Consider the following 14,535-nt stretch of genomic DNA (forward strand, 5'->3'; position numbering starts at 1 on the left):
TGAGGCGGAGCTGAGGAGCAAACCGCCTGTTAATGAATAAATAAACAGGGAAGTCAGCATGAATGCCCCACTGTCACCGTGTTCTCTGAGTGCAGAGGCTGATCTTCCATCGCTAACACCTGTGTGACTGTCAGAGGAATCAATAAACAGCTACTGTTGCAAAGGTGAACTTGCCCACCAGTGCACACTGTGTTCCCACTGTCTGCGTCTCTAACAGAAAGAGACTTACGGCGGAAGAACACCTCACATTCAAATTAACGCATGAGTGTGAGTCGCCAGTGAGAACAAACATATAACATACATGCATACGACATAAGTGGAAGTACAGAGACAGATGGCTGGTATAATAGCATCAAATCGAATGCATTCAATGGGAAGATATAGCTACACTCAAAAGACAATAAAGAACTTTTAGCTCGTTTCCTCTTGTACATTTTTTTGCTGACGTCCACTCACAAACAGATATTCATTGCAATCAATAAACACTTAAAAATGTCTCCAATAACTAACTCCATGTATGTTTGCTAGATGGTGGTAGCAAATGTGATTTATTTGCAGCCAAAGCCAATCTAGAGGTCTCTCGCACAGATGCCAGTATTAAGCTTAAGTAAAACACCTGATGCAACACATCTGTAACTATATAGACGATGGCTTTAGCTCAGCCTAAATCTGATCATGGAAAATGCATATGTAACACTCTTTTCTTGAACCAAGAGTAGGGAGTATTTCTTTTGTTATTTACAGCAGTACAAAACAAGAGGCATGCTAAAGAAGAGTATCCCATCCTCGCTAATGAGATCAAGAAGATATGCTCTGTTTGTGCAGATTAAACTTACAGTATAAACACTTCTCCACCCACAAGAAGTCAGAAACTCTAACTTTAAGAATGAAAAACTCTCCTCCCTCTTTTATCAGCATGGAAACAGGGTACTTGTTGTACTGTAGCTGTAAGGCTTTTTCAGTGTGGCCCTGAACATTCAGAGGAGCAACACTGCAGACAGCAGAACGCTGTCGGGAGTGCTGGAAAAGGTCAAGCCGAGTCAAATTTCCTTAGGCAAATGAAACTAAAAAGATTCACTTTTTATTTAAAAATAGGAACTTTGCACACTTCGCACTTTGTGACTACACAAATGTCGCAAATGGTAAATCGGTTCACGCACAAAAAGGGGACATTTGTGCAAGACATCACATGCAGCTATTTATTTTATTTTTATTTGTTTACTGACATTCTATGGTTACTCAAAATTTTGGCCACAACAACTGAAGAGATTTTTCTGCAACCCCTGGACATGCTTAGACACACCACATTTTCTAAATTATAAGAAAGAAAAGAAAAAAAAAGTCTGAAAATACAGACAGAGTTTATCAGAAATCACCTCTACTTAGGTAATTTTAGAAGTTTCAAAGACTCATTTAGCGATCTGACTAATCATCTAGAAAAAAATCCACCTTCTCAAGTTGCACCTGTAATGCATCACAGAGTTATGAATTCTGTGGATTCACATTGTGCAAACTGAGCAACTGGTTTACGGTGCATTCATTTTTTCCCCCCTTTTTCTAAAGAAAAAAAAGGCTCAGTCACTCATGACTCAAGTACAAAGTAGGGCAAAAATGGCACCTACACACGTCTGGCACTCTGAAGAGAAAGGACTTTGGTGATGATTAGGATTGGGACAAACTATGTAACCCAATATAGCACTTCTTTCCATGTGATACAGTGGTCTGGTCTACACCAGTGCCAAATATTTTAATAACTATTTTTTTAAACCATTAAGAGGTCCTGAGTGGATTCCCAAATTTAATTTTCTGGAATTACTACTTCATGAGTTCTTGTGGTGGAGCTTACCGAATGAAAGATGACGAAGAAACTCACAGGGGACATTTCACAGACAGCTGGACAAAGTGACTCAGAGAGCTAATTAATTAAACAATATTAAAATTCACACCACAATACAATAAATCAAACAAAATTACCAATTTTTACTTTTATGGTTATTTTATTCTCCCTCATTTCCACAGATAGATTCGATCTACTATAAATAACTGTCCTGCTACGTGACACGTATCAAAGAATTGTACGGTTGCATTATCATATTATCGTTATTGTGGGTGATTTATTGTGTTTGTATTGAAACATGAGCTAGGTTATGAGTTAACTTGTGGTTCCCACAACGGGGAAAAAACCAACACACACGTGCATTTTGTTTGCCTTCATGCAACCCTACCAAAGAAATAATGGATCACATGCAGTGGCAATGCTGAGTATGAGTTAAAGGTGGAAGGAATATTTCCTCAAAGCATCATTTGACAACTATGCCTGCAGTTGAGACTTAAAGGGTTTCAGACTTTCTAAAACCGGCTAATAGGAAGTTTAATGCGAGAAGATTCATGTGTCTACTACAGTTTCCTCTGCCTAAATAAACTGACGTGCAAAACTGCAGCATTTTATTACAGTAGGTTCATTTTCTTCAGCTTTTCATCAAATTACTGGATGAGGTTGCTTACTTCAAGAAGTAATGCTGAATAAAATAAAGCCCAAAAGCTGGCTCCCCCCAGGGCTGTGTGCTCTCCCCCCTGCTCTTCATCCTCTACACTGATGACTGCAGATCCACACAGCCCAACTGTCACCTGGTTAAATATGCTGACGACACAGTTCTCCTGTCACTGCTGTCAGGCCCCTCACAACACCACGGGCCTGCTCTTCAGGAGTTTGTAGAGTGGTGTGACAGCTCCAAACTTGAACTGAACGTGAGCAAAACAAAGAGATGGTGGTGACCTTCTCCAGTAGGCAGAGGGATCTGGCCGCTTCAGTCACCACCACCATCCACGGGAAACCAGTGGAGGTAGTTGAGGAGTACAAATACTTGGGAACCATATTTGACAACCTCCTGAAATTCTCTGCCAACACAGACGAGATTCTCAGGAGGTGCCACCAACGGCTATACCTCCTTAGGAAACTCAACTCCTTTGGAGTCAGCACACCCATCATGATGACTTTTTACTTTGCCTTCCTAGAAAGCATCATGACCTTCTCCGTCACCTGCTGGTTCCACTCCCTCAGCCTTCAGAACAGGAACAGACTGCAGCACACTCCATCAGTGTGCTCTAAAATCCTTGGCCTGCCTGTCAGAACTCTGGCACAGGTTTTCAGCCAACAGGCCCTTAGACAGGCAGCCAAAATCATCTACGACCCCTCTCTCATTCTTCACCCTGCATTTCAATGGCTCCCCTCTGGGCGACGCCTCCGCTGCATTTCCTGCAAGACTGAGAGGAGGAGAGCCACCTTTGTCCCCAAAGCCACTCTGCTTTTTAACTCCAGCCGATAAGACCATTTCCCACACCCATAAACATAAACTATACTCTTCTTATACTCCCGACACTTTATTCACTTTTAGTCACTTACAGTTATTTATTCACCTTTCAGTCACTTTAATTTTAAAACTGTATATACTGTATATTCATTATTTCACTCTTATTGCCTGTTCTTATTGTGCTTATCTTCAACGTTATGCTGCTCTGTTGTTTGTTAATTGCCCCTTGGGGATAAATAAAGTCTTCTGATTCTGATTCAAGGTTCAAAAGAGGAGAATAACTTCTCTCAGGTCACGTTCAGCAGAAGAGGCTGTAGTACATTACTTACATGTAATAGTAAAGCTAAAATGTTCTAAGTAAATTATTTTATGTCGTTTGGATTATAAGTGCATTACAAATAGACATAATGGGGAGTTAAAAGCATAACTATGTAAATCACTGCCTTTTCTTTACTTTATTTATTGTTCGCGTTTGTTTTCAGGGACATTATGCTGTAGTGCCGCTGAGACATGAATCAATACTTACTGTATGAATTACCGTGCTCAGACTCTAATGGCAAGCTTTTGCCACGCTAAGCCTGAAATATATTTAGTGCACAGCGAGACAATGGACACTAAACATTCCATGCACTCGACAATTAGTCAGGAGGATCCTGCATAATTGTTAGTTAATTGCGTCAAGTGATGACTCAGGGGATGAGCCGTGGTAACCACTTCCGAGGCTTTTTTCATGGAAAATATGGTGAAAATGATGAAGGCCTAACGAACCTGTTTTTGTTTTGTTTTTTTAATTAGGCTAAGCGAATAGTAAGAGAAGTGCTGTGCAGTCACTGTATTGATCTGTGGTATGGTAATTTTATCTGATATAAATTTGTTGGAATGCACATTATATGTATCTATTGAATATGTTATCCTTGAATGGCCACTGCAATGCCATTTATTGCCTTATACAACAGAATTAATAATTTAGAGCATTTTATGCTGAGAGTAACTTTTGGTGCCCTTTGGTAACAGATCCGTGGCACTAATGCTGGGTGGCAGGCCAGTTTGAAGCCCTGCACTACAAGTCAAGGCTAGGGCACATCTGTCTGGCTGACTGGCCAATCTACAGCCCCTCGATCCCTGAGCTATTAGGCACACAGCTGACATGCTTGCATGTGTATGCACATGCAGACTTTGAGGATTCATGGACCATTAACGCTGTGATCTGTAAAGTTACCATCACGTTTAACAAGCAAACCAAAAGCCACTGACAATGGCTTACATTTTCAAAGCTCTCAACAACTACGTGCTGCCGAGGGTCTCTGCCAGAGAGATTATAACGGAAAGACAAAAAAGGAAAATAAATAATAATAAAGAATCCTGATGGGAAAACTCTGTAGCGGCAACATGTAACCCAAAAAGTAATCTGCTTTGTAAAGTCAGTTGTGTTGTTCCATTGCTACAAGCACAGTTTGCAACTGCAAAGTGTTGGTTTCACGAATCACTTCAGAGCGTGCAATGTATTTTGAATCTGGATGAGTCAGTATTGCTGCAGTTTGAAGAACAGAGTTGACATAGAGCTAACATTAGTTAGCTAATCAAGTTAGCAGTTGTTGGATTTGGGATCAGTGTAATCAGCGTTCTTAGCGTCAGTCTCACATTTGTCAGATTATGAGTCAACCCATTTCATGGATGTGCAACATGCACGCAACGGTCACCGGCACACTCACAGCCATACACCAACATGTCGCCATGGTGTGGCTGTTAGCAAGTTCTTCACTGTGAGTGAGGAGGGCACAAACTTCACTTAAATTGCAGAGGAACACCACCTAACAACTAACCTAATGAGACACTTAAATCACCTTCACCTTTGTTTCTTATGACAAAAAGTGCACAAAAATGAAAAGTTGATTTTTGATTCTGTATGCTGTCAGTTGTAGTTCTTTTAAAGAAAATCAAAACTGACAAAAGTTAGCATTGGAAAATCACACTTAGAGAAAAAACAAACAAACCACAAAAGAGAGAAGTTGAAATTGGACACGAAAATTGCACTTGGTTCAAACATATTTTAAAAAAGGAAGATTTGTGTGGCTTTTCTTCTAAACATTATCATTCTTACTTAAAGTCGTGGCAACATATCCCTCTTTTTATCATGTATGCATAACTAAATGGTAGTTTGCATGATTTAAAAAAAATCTTTTTAAAAGAGAGCATGATACTGTGAGTGGGATCAGAAGGATATCTGCTAAAAGCTAGCATGTAGGCACACATCAGTGTGTGGGGAAGATTATAAATGAAAGACTATAACTGTTGTATAATTGTTTGCATGAATATTATGAGTCAGTACGATTGTACCAGAAGAAAAAAAATGACAGTGAATAGGCACTTTACATCTGTGTCAGTGTGCAGAGCATTTATTTGAAACAGGGGGTAGTTTCTCTGAACAGAGAAGCTGTTGAGATTCTCAGTTTCTGATTGGCTCGCAGCCTTTTTGGAAAGAAATCGTGTCTTCCGGCTATCTTTACGTTTCAGAGAAGATTTCAAACCAACCGCAGAAGAACTTAAAAATTCACTAAGTTCAAGTTGTTCACCAAGAATAGCAACATTTTATACAAAGATGATTTTTCTCTTCCAGTACAGCCTTGCAGTATCTCTTTTCTAAGCATGCTAATTTACCCAGCTGGCTAGCAGTTACGTGAGCGTTTAGTGAGTTTAAGGTCATGCTTGTGCAACAAATCAGACTGATCTCACAGTGTGACAAAACAGCCTGACTTTATGAGCAAATGTATACGTGTAAGTGACTAATACTACCTTTATGACACACTGACTGCATGTATATGACAAAGTGCTGCAGTTCAATTCTTCTATAACATTTTAAGTTTGTAGTACTGAGAGGCTGTTGACAGATCGCTGATAAAGATGCGGTGCTTGATAGTGAGAAGTGTTTGTACTTTTTTAAACACCTCTGAATATAATACAGTCCTTTACATAATCATCTTTATGACATAAATTCTACTCAAACACAGTTTAACACTCATAAAAATGAGACTTTATAAGAGAACAAATGCATTTGACTGCAAATAAATCAATAAATGTGTGTGTTGTAGAGAATAGCAGGGTATGTAATTATGACAAAATGCTAAAAAAACATGATTGTAGGTATTACATGTGAAGTATAGCTGTGCTGTGTGTGAGAACAGGTCTGATTTACGACCTAAGCAGCCACTCATAAATATTAGTCCTGAGGCACATGTCTGCATGTGTGTTTATAAAGGAGGGTGTAAATGTTTCATATGTCGAAGCGCAAGGAAAACGGAAAGAGAAGAGACGCCGTGGTGCAGGTGTGCAAGAGAACCAGTGAGACTCTTTTTTTCCCCCCCTTTTCATTTTTTTTTTCCATTTCTCTGAGATGAAGGTGGGAAGGGATGATGGGATGTAGGTTGGATGAAAGAAAAGGGAGGAGGAAAGAGCGCTCCAGTCCTGTCGCCTTGGGTGCATCAGCAGCAGGAATTGTTCTCTGCCCTGTGGGGGCCATCTGACTGTTCTGTCACCCTCAACAGAAGGCTGACTCTGCCTTAAAGTGCTCGGCCCCGCGCTCGCAGTTCGACAAGCTTGATGTTTAATACATACACAGGGAGAATATTGAAAATGCCTCAGGAGAAATGCAGCACACGGGCTGTAAGGGAGAGAGGGTTTTTTTTTGGTCAGTTTGTAGAACAACCAAGAATAGTGGGGCTCCTGTACAAAGCATGCGTGGGCAGGCTGCAAAATATAATTGCTGAAGACTCGGACCAAAGCCGGAGCTCCGTAGCAAATTGGAAATCTATTACGTGCAAGAGTTAAGCACCTCTCAAAAACAAAGCACTTGTTTTGAGGGGGGTACTTCTTCATTGTGGTGATTGTGTAATGCACTGGCATATCTGCGGCAGGAAATATATGTCACACTCATGCATGATGCTTCAGTCGAAATAACAGGCCGTGAATTTAACACGTAAGCTGAAAAGCCTCTCCCTAGTCTGTAATCAGGGCGAGCATGGTGAAATTCAGGGCATCACTCTTCAATAAGGCAGGAGAACGAGCCTCAGGGGTGACCCTCCTGCTTAAGTCAACACAATGGGTGTAATGAGGTGAAATACACACACACACACACACACACACACACACACACAGAGAGGAGATGGGAACCCTTATTGCATAGTTAAGTGCGATTCATTCATCTACATGCACTGAGCCTGCTGCAGAAGTTCTGCTCACACCCACACATTTAGCAGCACAGCAAGGATTTCACTCTTATTTCAGGTTACTGAGTGAATCAGATGTTATGAAATGATGTCATTTCTAACTGGCGAGCTTATATTTAACACACCACGTGTCTTAACGGCCCGAACCTGTATTTTGAGTAAAAAGAAGAAGAAAAAAAGAGCCCAAATGCCACGACTGAATTGTGACAATCCAACTTTAAGCTGATCTGAAAAGCCACTGGTTCTTTTTGACAAGCCTGCATCTCCTCGGCACTTAATAGTCAGCGAGTTCATCAGTTCTGAGTCCATAATTAATCAGCCCGAGCGTGTGAGCAGGACTGGTGCCTTTCTCTTAACATCACGTACAGCAACCCACGCCCTCTGGGCCATCAGTGGATTAATGATAAGTGCCTTTGATAGGAGAGCCCCTCACAAAGGCTTTATTAATTAGCCTAACACCGACGCTGTGGCCGCAGTGTGCAACACGTCCCCGCTAATCAAAACTTTAAAGGGGCACGATCGACCTCCCAATCACCCGCACGACATCAAACCCCTGACGCCTGCGTGCATTAAGTTGCCGCTGAAAGTGCACCATTTCCAAATGAGGGGCAACTTTCACACGTCGGTGAAGACGCGGTTATGCGCGCTTTACAAAGACGCCCGTGAATCATTGATCAGACAGGTGGGATCGAGTAGTGGCTACGGCATAAATCAGAGGTAAGGAGGGACACTATCCAAATTGCCCAGATGTCGCCGAAGTGGAAGCAAAAATGAAGAGACCAGATGCGTCGTACTCACTCGTCCCCAGTGCCTTAGAGGAGCATCCCGGTCTCTCACGGCCAGCTTTTCAGATGAGTTCTCCTGGGACAGGGCGCCTTGATCCTCACTATCATTCTTTGCAAGGCTCCAGCCTCCTCACAGCCTCCCTTTACTCTTCTTCTTTGGCATTACAAAAGAAAAAAAAATACAACGAAGAAAATCAAAGCCGTTGCATGCCAAATAAAATTCTCCTTCAGGTGTTGTTTCGGGGTTGCTCTCGTCCGTCTCTCGGTGTGCAGGGCAGAAGTGACAGAAGCGGATTCCTATTTGAGGGGATGCTGACGCGCAACCGGAGGGGTTCGCCTCCTGTCTTTTTCATCTGGCTCCATCAGCAGCCCTCGGTTGGGCAGCACCATGTGACTGAAAATAGCGTCAAACACACGCGATGGCACGCTTACTTCCTGTTACCGCACTTCAAAATAAAACACTATATCTAAAGTTTTGGGGAAAGGAAACTGAAGAAGAATCCCATTAATAGTAAAGTAGAAATCACCAAAAAGATAGTAGATTAAATTTGATTTCATCTTGCAAAATAAATAAATAAATAAAATTAGACAGGTTTATTTCGAATATTTAAAAGAATAAAGTATAGTTGACATTTATGAACATTGATCAAAGCTAATATCCGACATATTAATTCAAATAAAAAGCAAAGTAAACAATGCTTTTATTTGCATATAAAATATTATTTATATCCATTCCCAGCTACGTGTTAAGTTTGCAACAGCGAATACCAAAAACATGAATCCCACGTTTGAACTGGCAAAAAAAAAAATAGTAAAAAGCAAAAAAAAAAAAAAAAATAGAAAGAAAGAAAATAGTGATGGAAAGTATGCCTCTAGTGCTGTTGTCCTTTTAAAATGCCACAAACACTGTCTTTCTCATATCAGGTCATTAATAAATATTAACATAGAATTAAAGCCTGTACTAAGGAACAGTTATTTTTAATACCACACAACAGAGAGGCCTGTATAGGTTTAAAATTAAGGACAAGATTTGACATGGTCATCTGGGGATTTTGTATGTTTTTCTCTTTATGTCTTTTTAGTTCCTTCTTCATCTTTTCTTGTCTTAAATTGGTCTGAATCGATTGTGGGGCTGATATCTCTCTCTAGCAGTATCTGCTGTTGATTTAGTATAAACTCAAGCTGATTTCTTCTCTGGTTAGGAAAACTGTGATTTCCCCTGAAGTCTAACCAGCACGAAATATATTACTTTTATTTTGAAGGGGTTCCTCTTCACCTCTTTTCCGGCTTCAATCTCTATTGACGCACCTGTGAAGGCACCCATTCAATTAAGACTGACCTCACAGAGAGTGCCTCCAAGCGACCGCAGTTAGAGTAACACCTACTTCTCAAAAAATTATCCTGAGGAGAAATATTTCCTTTCCGAAGTATTGTCAGTTATTGACATGTTCCTTATAGTAGCCTCTGTATTCCTTGTTTATCGAGTTCTGAACTTTTTTTAATAGCAAACAAAGAAAAGGAAAGAAAATCAGATGGGACTGCGCCCCCATCGTCACATGCACTGTATAACGTTAAACTTTTATGAGCATAGCCTAAATAAAGAAAACATTCATATGCGTGTTGGAAAGCCGGCGGTGGCTGTAATTTGAAGCTGTGTAAGCCTGTTCGTGTTGACAAATCTCCCACAGAGCTGAAGGGAGCAGCTCATTTCGCGTTTGATTTAAAGTTAGGTTGTAATGTATTTCAGTTGCACCACTGCAAAAATATCCGGTGTTGTTTTTGTTAACCCCCCCTAGCTGACATACTCATTTCTGCCTGAATAATGACATCATTTGCGAACCTTTGGTGTGAGCAAACTACTGTTGCAAGAACAATAATTTGGGGGAAATCAAGTCTTTCAGGCTGCTGTAAGTATATGGATTCAATTTCTTTTGCTCTCATGTCTCAGAAATGATGAATTGGCCCTTTGATAAAAGTGAAAGAGACTTCTGTTGAGTGCTGCAGGACAAAATCCTCACTGGTGTGTTTGAGCGCCAAAAACGTGTGAGAAGAGAATCAGTGAGGAAAAAAAGAGGGAGAGAAAGAGAAGTAAAAGCGACAGGCTAAGACGCTTTTTCAAAGACAGACAGGCCTTGTCCTTTTGAGATCGTTTCCTATTGTTGTCCACTGTGGGCCAGACTCTTGGGTCTCCTCCACAATGCAGGTCCCCTCAGAGCAGTGCACCACTGGCTCTCCTGTCACTTCACATTAGTGTCTTCATGGAGAACAGCAGCCCCGGAGGGCCACACTTGTCATGAAAGAAGTACTCTGGATACACACCCACCCACCCACTCACACACACACACACATTATGCAGACTGTGAAGATAGGAGGTGTCAGGCAAAATGAGAACACAAGGAGAACCTCCATCAAGGCTTCCAACAGAACTTTAACAGTGACCTTATTTCAGCCTCGTGCTTGCCTCTCTGTCTTACTCTCTCCCACCCAACCAGCAACCCAAATACACGCAAGCACAGATTTATGGCACACGTTCAGAAGCCGTGTTCTCATGAGAAATGCGGCCTAGGAATAAATAAGCTTCGCGTATGTCTTGCACTTACAGGCTTGATGTGTAACAGTGAAACATGCCATCTGCTACAGGCAAACAGAGCAATCACTCACACGGAACCAAGAAAACACCTTTATTCAATGAAATATGACAAGATAAATACTATTTAGAATATACTATTTAGAATTTGGCATAAAAATGTGAAAGTAACCACCCCTCCCCCCATAAAAACAAAAAACCCCAAAACAAAACAGCATCACTTGAATGTTAAGCTTGAACAGTATTTCCTGGCTATAACTAACTCAGGTCCCCATAACCTTTTGAGCATTAACTGCAATTACTGTCATTCTTCTATTATAATTTATTTGATTGTCTTTAAATAACTTCTAGCTGTTAGTTTACAGGAACCAGGTGGATCTTGAGTACATAAGCGAGCACACCATGACAGCTGATGAAGGTGGTGTGATTTGGGGAAAAAATATAAGGCTGACAGTCTTACGCCTGGAAGAATACATTGGCAAAAAATATTTTCATATTTTAGTGACTTGATTTTAATTATTTATTGCCATCGTCACAAATTTTCAATAAAAAGTAATTCATAGTCCAGCTGTATAACATGTAGTGAATGCTCACCTGCTGAGATTATGTAACACGATGCGCCATTGCTTATCTCTCTGAAATAAAAGTACCGGAGCATACGTAAACTGTAAGTCATCACTCAATTGGGAAACAGGGGCAGGTGGATTGCCAGAACGTTTACTCGGGTTTCAGCTTTTCAGTTTTTCTTTTCTTTTTCTTTTTTCCATGCCTGATTCGTGCCTCCTCGTCGGCTTCCTCAAATACCCTGAGGTTATTTTTGGCGATGGGAGGGAGGAGCTCCTCCTGGGCCGGCTGGACGCAAGAGGGCAGGGCGGCGCACGGAGGAGGAGAGAGGAGAGGAACAGTACTTTAAAGGGAAAGAGCGCGGGAGTGTGTGATGAAATGAGATGTGAAGTGTTCCCTCACTCAGAGCCTGCAGACACGTAAAAGATTTAAGAAGCTAGTGAAGGGAGAGGTGGGACCTGCCTTCGTGCGCTCCTGCAGAGGGAGAGGTAGACTGAGAGACTGCTGCTAAGATCCTCTCTCTTTTAAATTATACCGACCACTGGTTGCCTAAAAGGCAAGTGGAGATTCACACAAAAGGTCTGGGGAAGCAGGGCAAGAGGGCTTTGGAGAACGGGGGGCAAAAGATGCACGTAAAGTGAAAACAGACTCGAAGTTGTGCGTAAATAAACTAAGCTAATTACATCACGGAATTAAAAACATCTTTAAACTGAACGATGGTTTAATAAACCAGTACGATGGTTTATTAAATATGAAAAGAGACGCCTTGACGCAAATAGTAGAAAATTATGTTTTGTGTGATGTAGGTCTTTGTTGAAACTTGCCAGGGTGTGTGTCGACATACAGCCACGAGATGGAGCCAGTTCTCCATCAACTGCAACCTCACAGAAAGCAGCAGTGTAACCTGGTATCCGTCCTGACGCTCTACGAGTTTCTCTAGCGTCATTAATTCACAAATAATACGAAATTCTAAAAACACAAGTGCACTTCTTGACAATTTCCACTGCCCAAATGAGATTGATCTCCATTTCTGCAAATCTAATTGGCTCATTTCTTTTTAATTAGTCCAACAGGAATAGAGTTTTATTCGCCACGATAATAAACTAACCTGTGTTAAAATATTTCGACTTATAAAGCGCGAAATTTATCGACTGCCACAGTCAGAAACCAGTTGACGCCCTCAGTCAGCCCTGTTTCAGCCTCGGTTTTACTACCCCACCACCGCGACCACCTCCCACCCCCTCCTCCTTTTTTTTCTTTTCTTTTCTTTTTTTTTTTTTTTTTTTTACACACCGGCTCGCAACCACCCTCCCAGTCAGTCACCTCAAGTGCGGCCGAGCGGCTGGAGCGGAGGCAAACAAACAGATCCAGAGCATCCGGAGCGACTCTCGTCTATCGTGTTTTGGGCTCAAGTAAAAGAGACCGGGGTGGAAGAGAAGAATGGGACGCCGGTGCTTGGATCAACACTGAGTCCTGCCGGCACACCGAGAGCTCCTCTGACTTTTTCTTTTTCCCCCTCCCAGAGTCACCGTGTTTTCACCGCTGACACAATGGGCTGCTGCAGCGGACGATGCACTCTTATCTTTATTTGCACTTTACAGCTGGTGAGTTGTTCCACACTTCTGCACTTTTTAGCTGTTAGAAGTTGTATTCTACGAGGAAGCCACTGAGTGTTTGACAAAGGAATTACTTTCCAATACAGTGTTTTTACATGGGCAGGAGCTCGGCTTCTGTTGGATGATGCTGAAAACTGATGAGGACATGTTAAATAATTTATTGATTTATTTTTAACTTTAAGTAGGATCCTACTTAAAACAAATCTTCATTCGTCATGTCTACTGAATCCAGTTTGTTTAAACATAGTAGTTCTGGGAATAATCGTGGATTTCTAACTTGTGTGTTTTAGTGAAGAAGTGTTGTGTTGACATGAGTTGTGACAGACAACATGTGGTGTTGTTGGTCCAAAGAACTCAACTTCTCTGAGCACCAGAAGCCTTAAGCAGCTGTACAGAGATATGACAGAGCAAATTTATACTAATCACAATATTATAATTGAGTCCCATCTTCCACCTGCACTAACCATCATTCTAACTAACCATCATCTTTGTATTGGTGTTACTTAAGTGTTCATATAGCCACTTAATGTATTTCACATTTGTGTAGTATAGTTCTCATGTAAAACATTGGCTAATATGTCAGTTTGTGAATTTTGAAATTAATTTCTACAAAATGTGTTTCTTAGAAATTCAAACCAGCTGTAATTTGCAAATTTTTAATAACAAGAGGAGGGAAAAGGTTGTTGAGACATTTTAGTTTCTGGTCAGTGGTGTGTGGGCTGTGACATTTTACTGATGATATGTCTCGAAGGATGCTTCCTATTGACTCAGAGGCTAGCTTCCCTTTGCCATTATCCCGAGTGAAGTTTACCTGACAGGCTGTGACAGTGTTATTTATGATGGCATTAAAACTCAGCTTGCTCACACCATAAGCTCCCACGTAAATGCCACTTTCAGAAACAAACACAGCTATAAAATCGTCTCAAGACAAAGAGTGTAATGGGAAAGTTGTGATATATTGCATCACACGGGAGGGAATTCAAAATGGAGCATTAAAAACAAAAAGGAAGCAAGTATCAGCTGGTGTCAAACTTTAAAAATCTGGATTTAATAACAAAGCCCACAGCTTCTAATTTGTAAAGTCTTTTGGCCCTAAAACCAACATTTTACACCAGTTTTTAGGTTTCTGGCTGCTGGGTTGTCTCGCGGTCATACCTTTTAAATACTGCAAGGCTGCTAAGAGCTCAATTGCTCTTTCAGCTCCTAAATATTTGTTTAAGCTCCTGCTATCTTCCTGCTGCTCAGTGTCTTGCTGTTCTTTTGTGTCTCGGACCTGTTCATCACGGTGTGAAGAACGGGGAACTCAGACTTTTTCTTGATAGTTTGCTCATTAGGCCACAGGGGTCTTTGTATTACCTCTTGATTAAAATGTGACTCGCTTCACTGGTGACACAAACAATCGTCTCACACTCGCACGAATACAGTAGGCTATCAGCCCACTTTGAACCA

The 14,535-nt window shown here is 41.2% G+C and overlaps 2 protein-coding genes across 5 annotated transcripts in view; one reads left to right on the forward strand and one right to left on the reverse strand.

The window, feature by feature from the left end:
- LOC146364480 (uncharacterized) overlaps positions 1–8,721 on the reverse strand; it is a 40,883-nt gene extending 32,162 nt beyond the window's left edge. For 2 of the 3 annotated variants that reach the window (XM_084916778.1, XM_084916779.1), the window contains exon 1: positions 8,333–8,720. The gene's annotated coding sequence lies outside the window, so the exon portion shown is untranslated. Of the gene's footprint in view, positions 1–8,332 lie in introns of all 3 variants that reach the window. The other variant, XM_084916780.1, reaches the window with a different exon arrangement.
- Positions 8,722–12,464: 3,743 nt separating this feature from the next.
- Positions 12,465–14,535, forward strand: part of nkain4 (sodium/potassium transporting ATPase interacting 4) — a 52,773-nt gene continuing 50,702 nt past the window's right edge. The window contains exon 1 of one of the 2 annotated variants that reach the window (XM_084918376.1): positions 12,465–13,074. In XM_084918376.1, coding sequence (XP_084774502.1) covers positions 13,021–13,074 — 54 coding nt within the window. In that variant the 5' untranslated portion in view covers positions 12,465–13,020. The remainder of the gene's footprint in view (positions 13,075–14,535) is intronic. The other variant, XM_084918377.1, reaches the window with a different exon arrangement.

This window comes from Perissodus microlepis, chromosome 20 (assembly GCF_051167445.1).
Source record: "Perissodus microlepis isolate ML-2025 ecotype Zambia chromosome 20, ASM5116744v1, whole genome shotgun sequence".
NCBI classification, from domain to species: Eukaryota; Metazoa; Chordata; class Actinopteri; order Cichliformes; family Cichlidae; genus Perissodus; species Perissodus microlepis.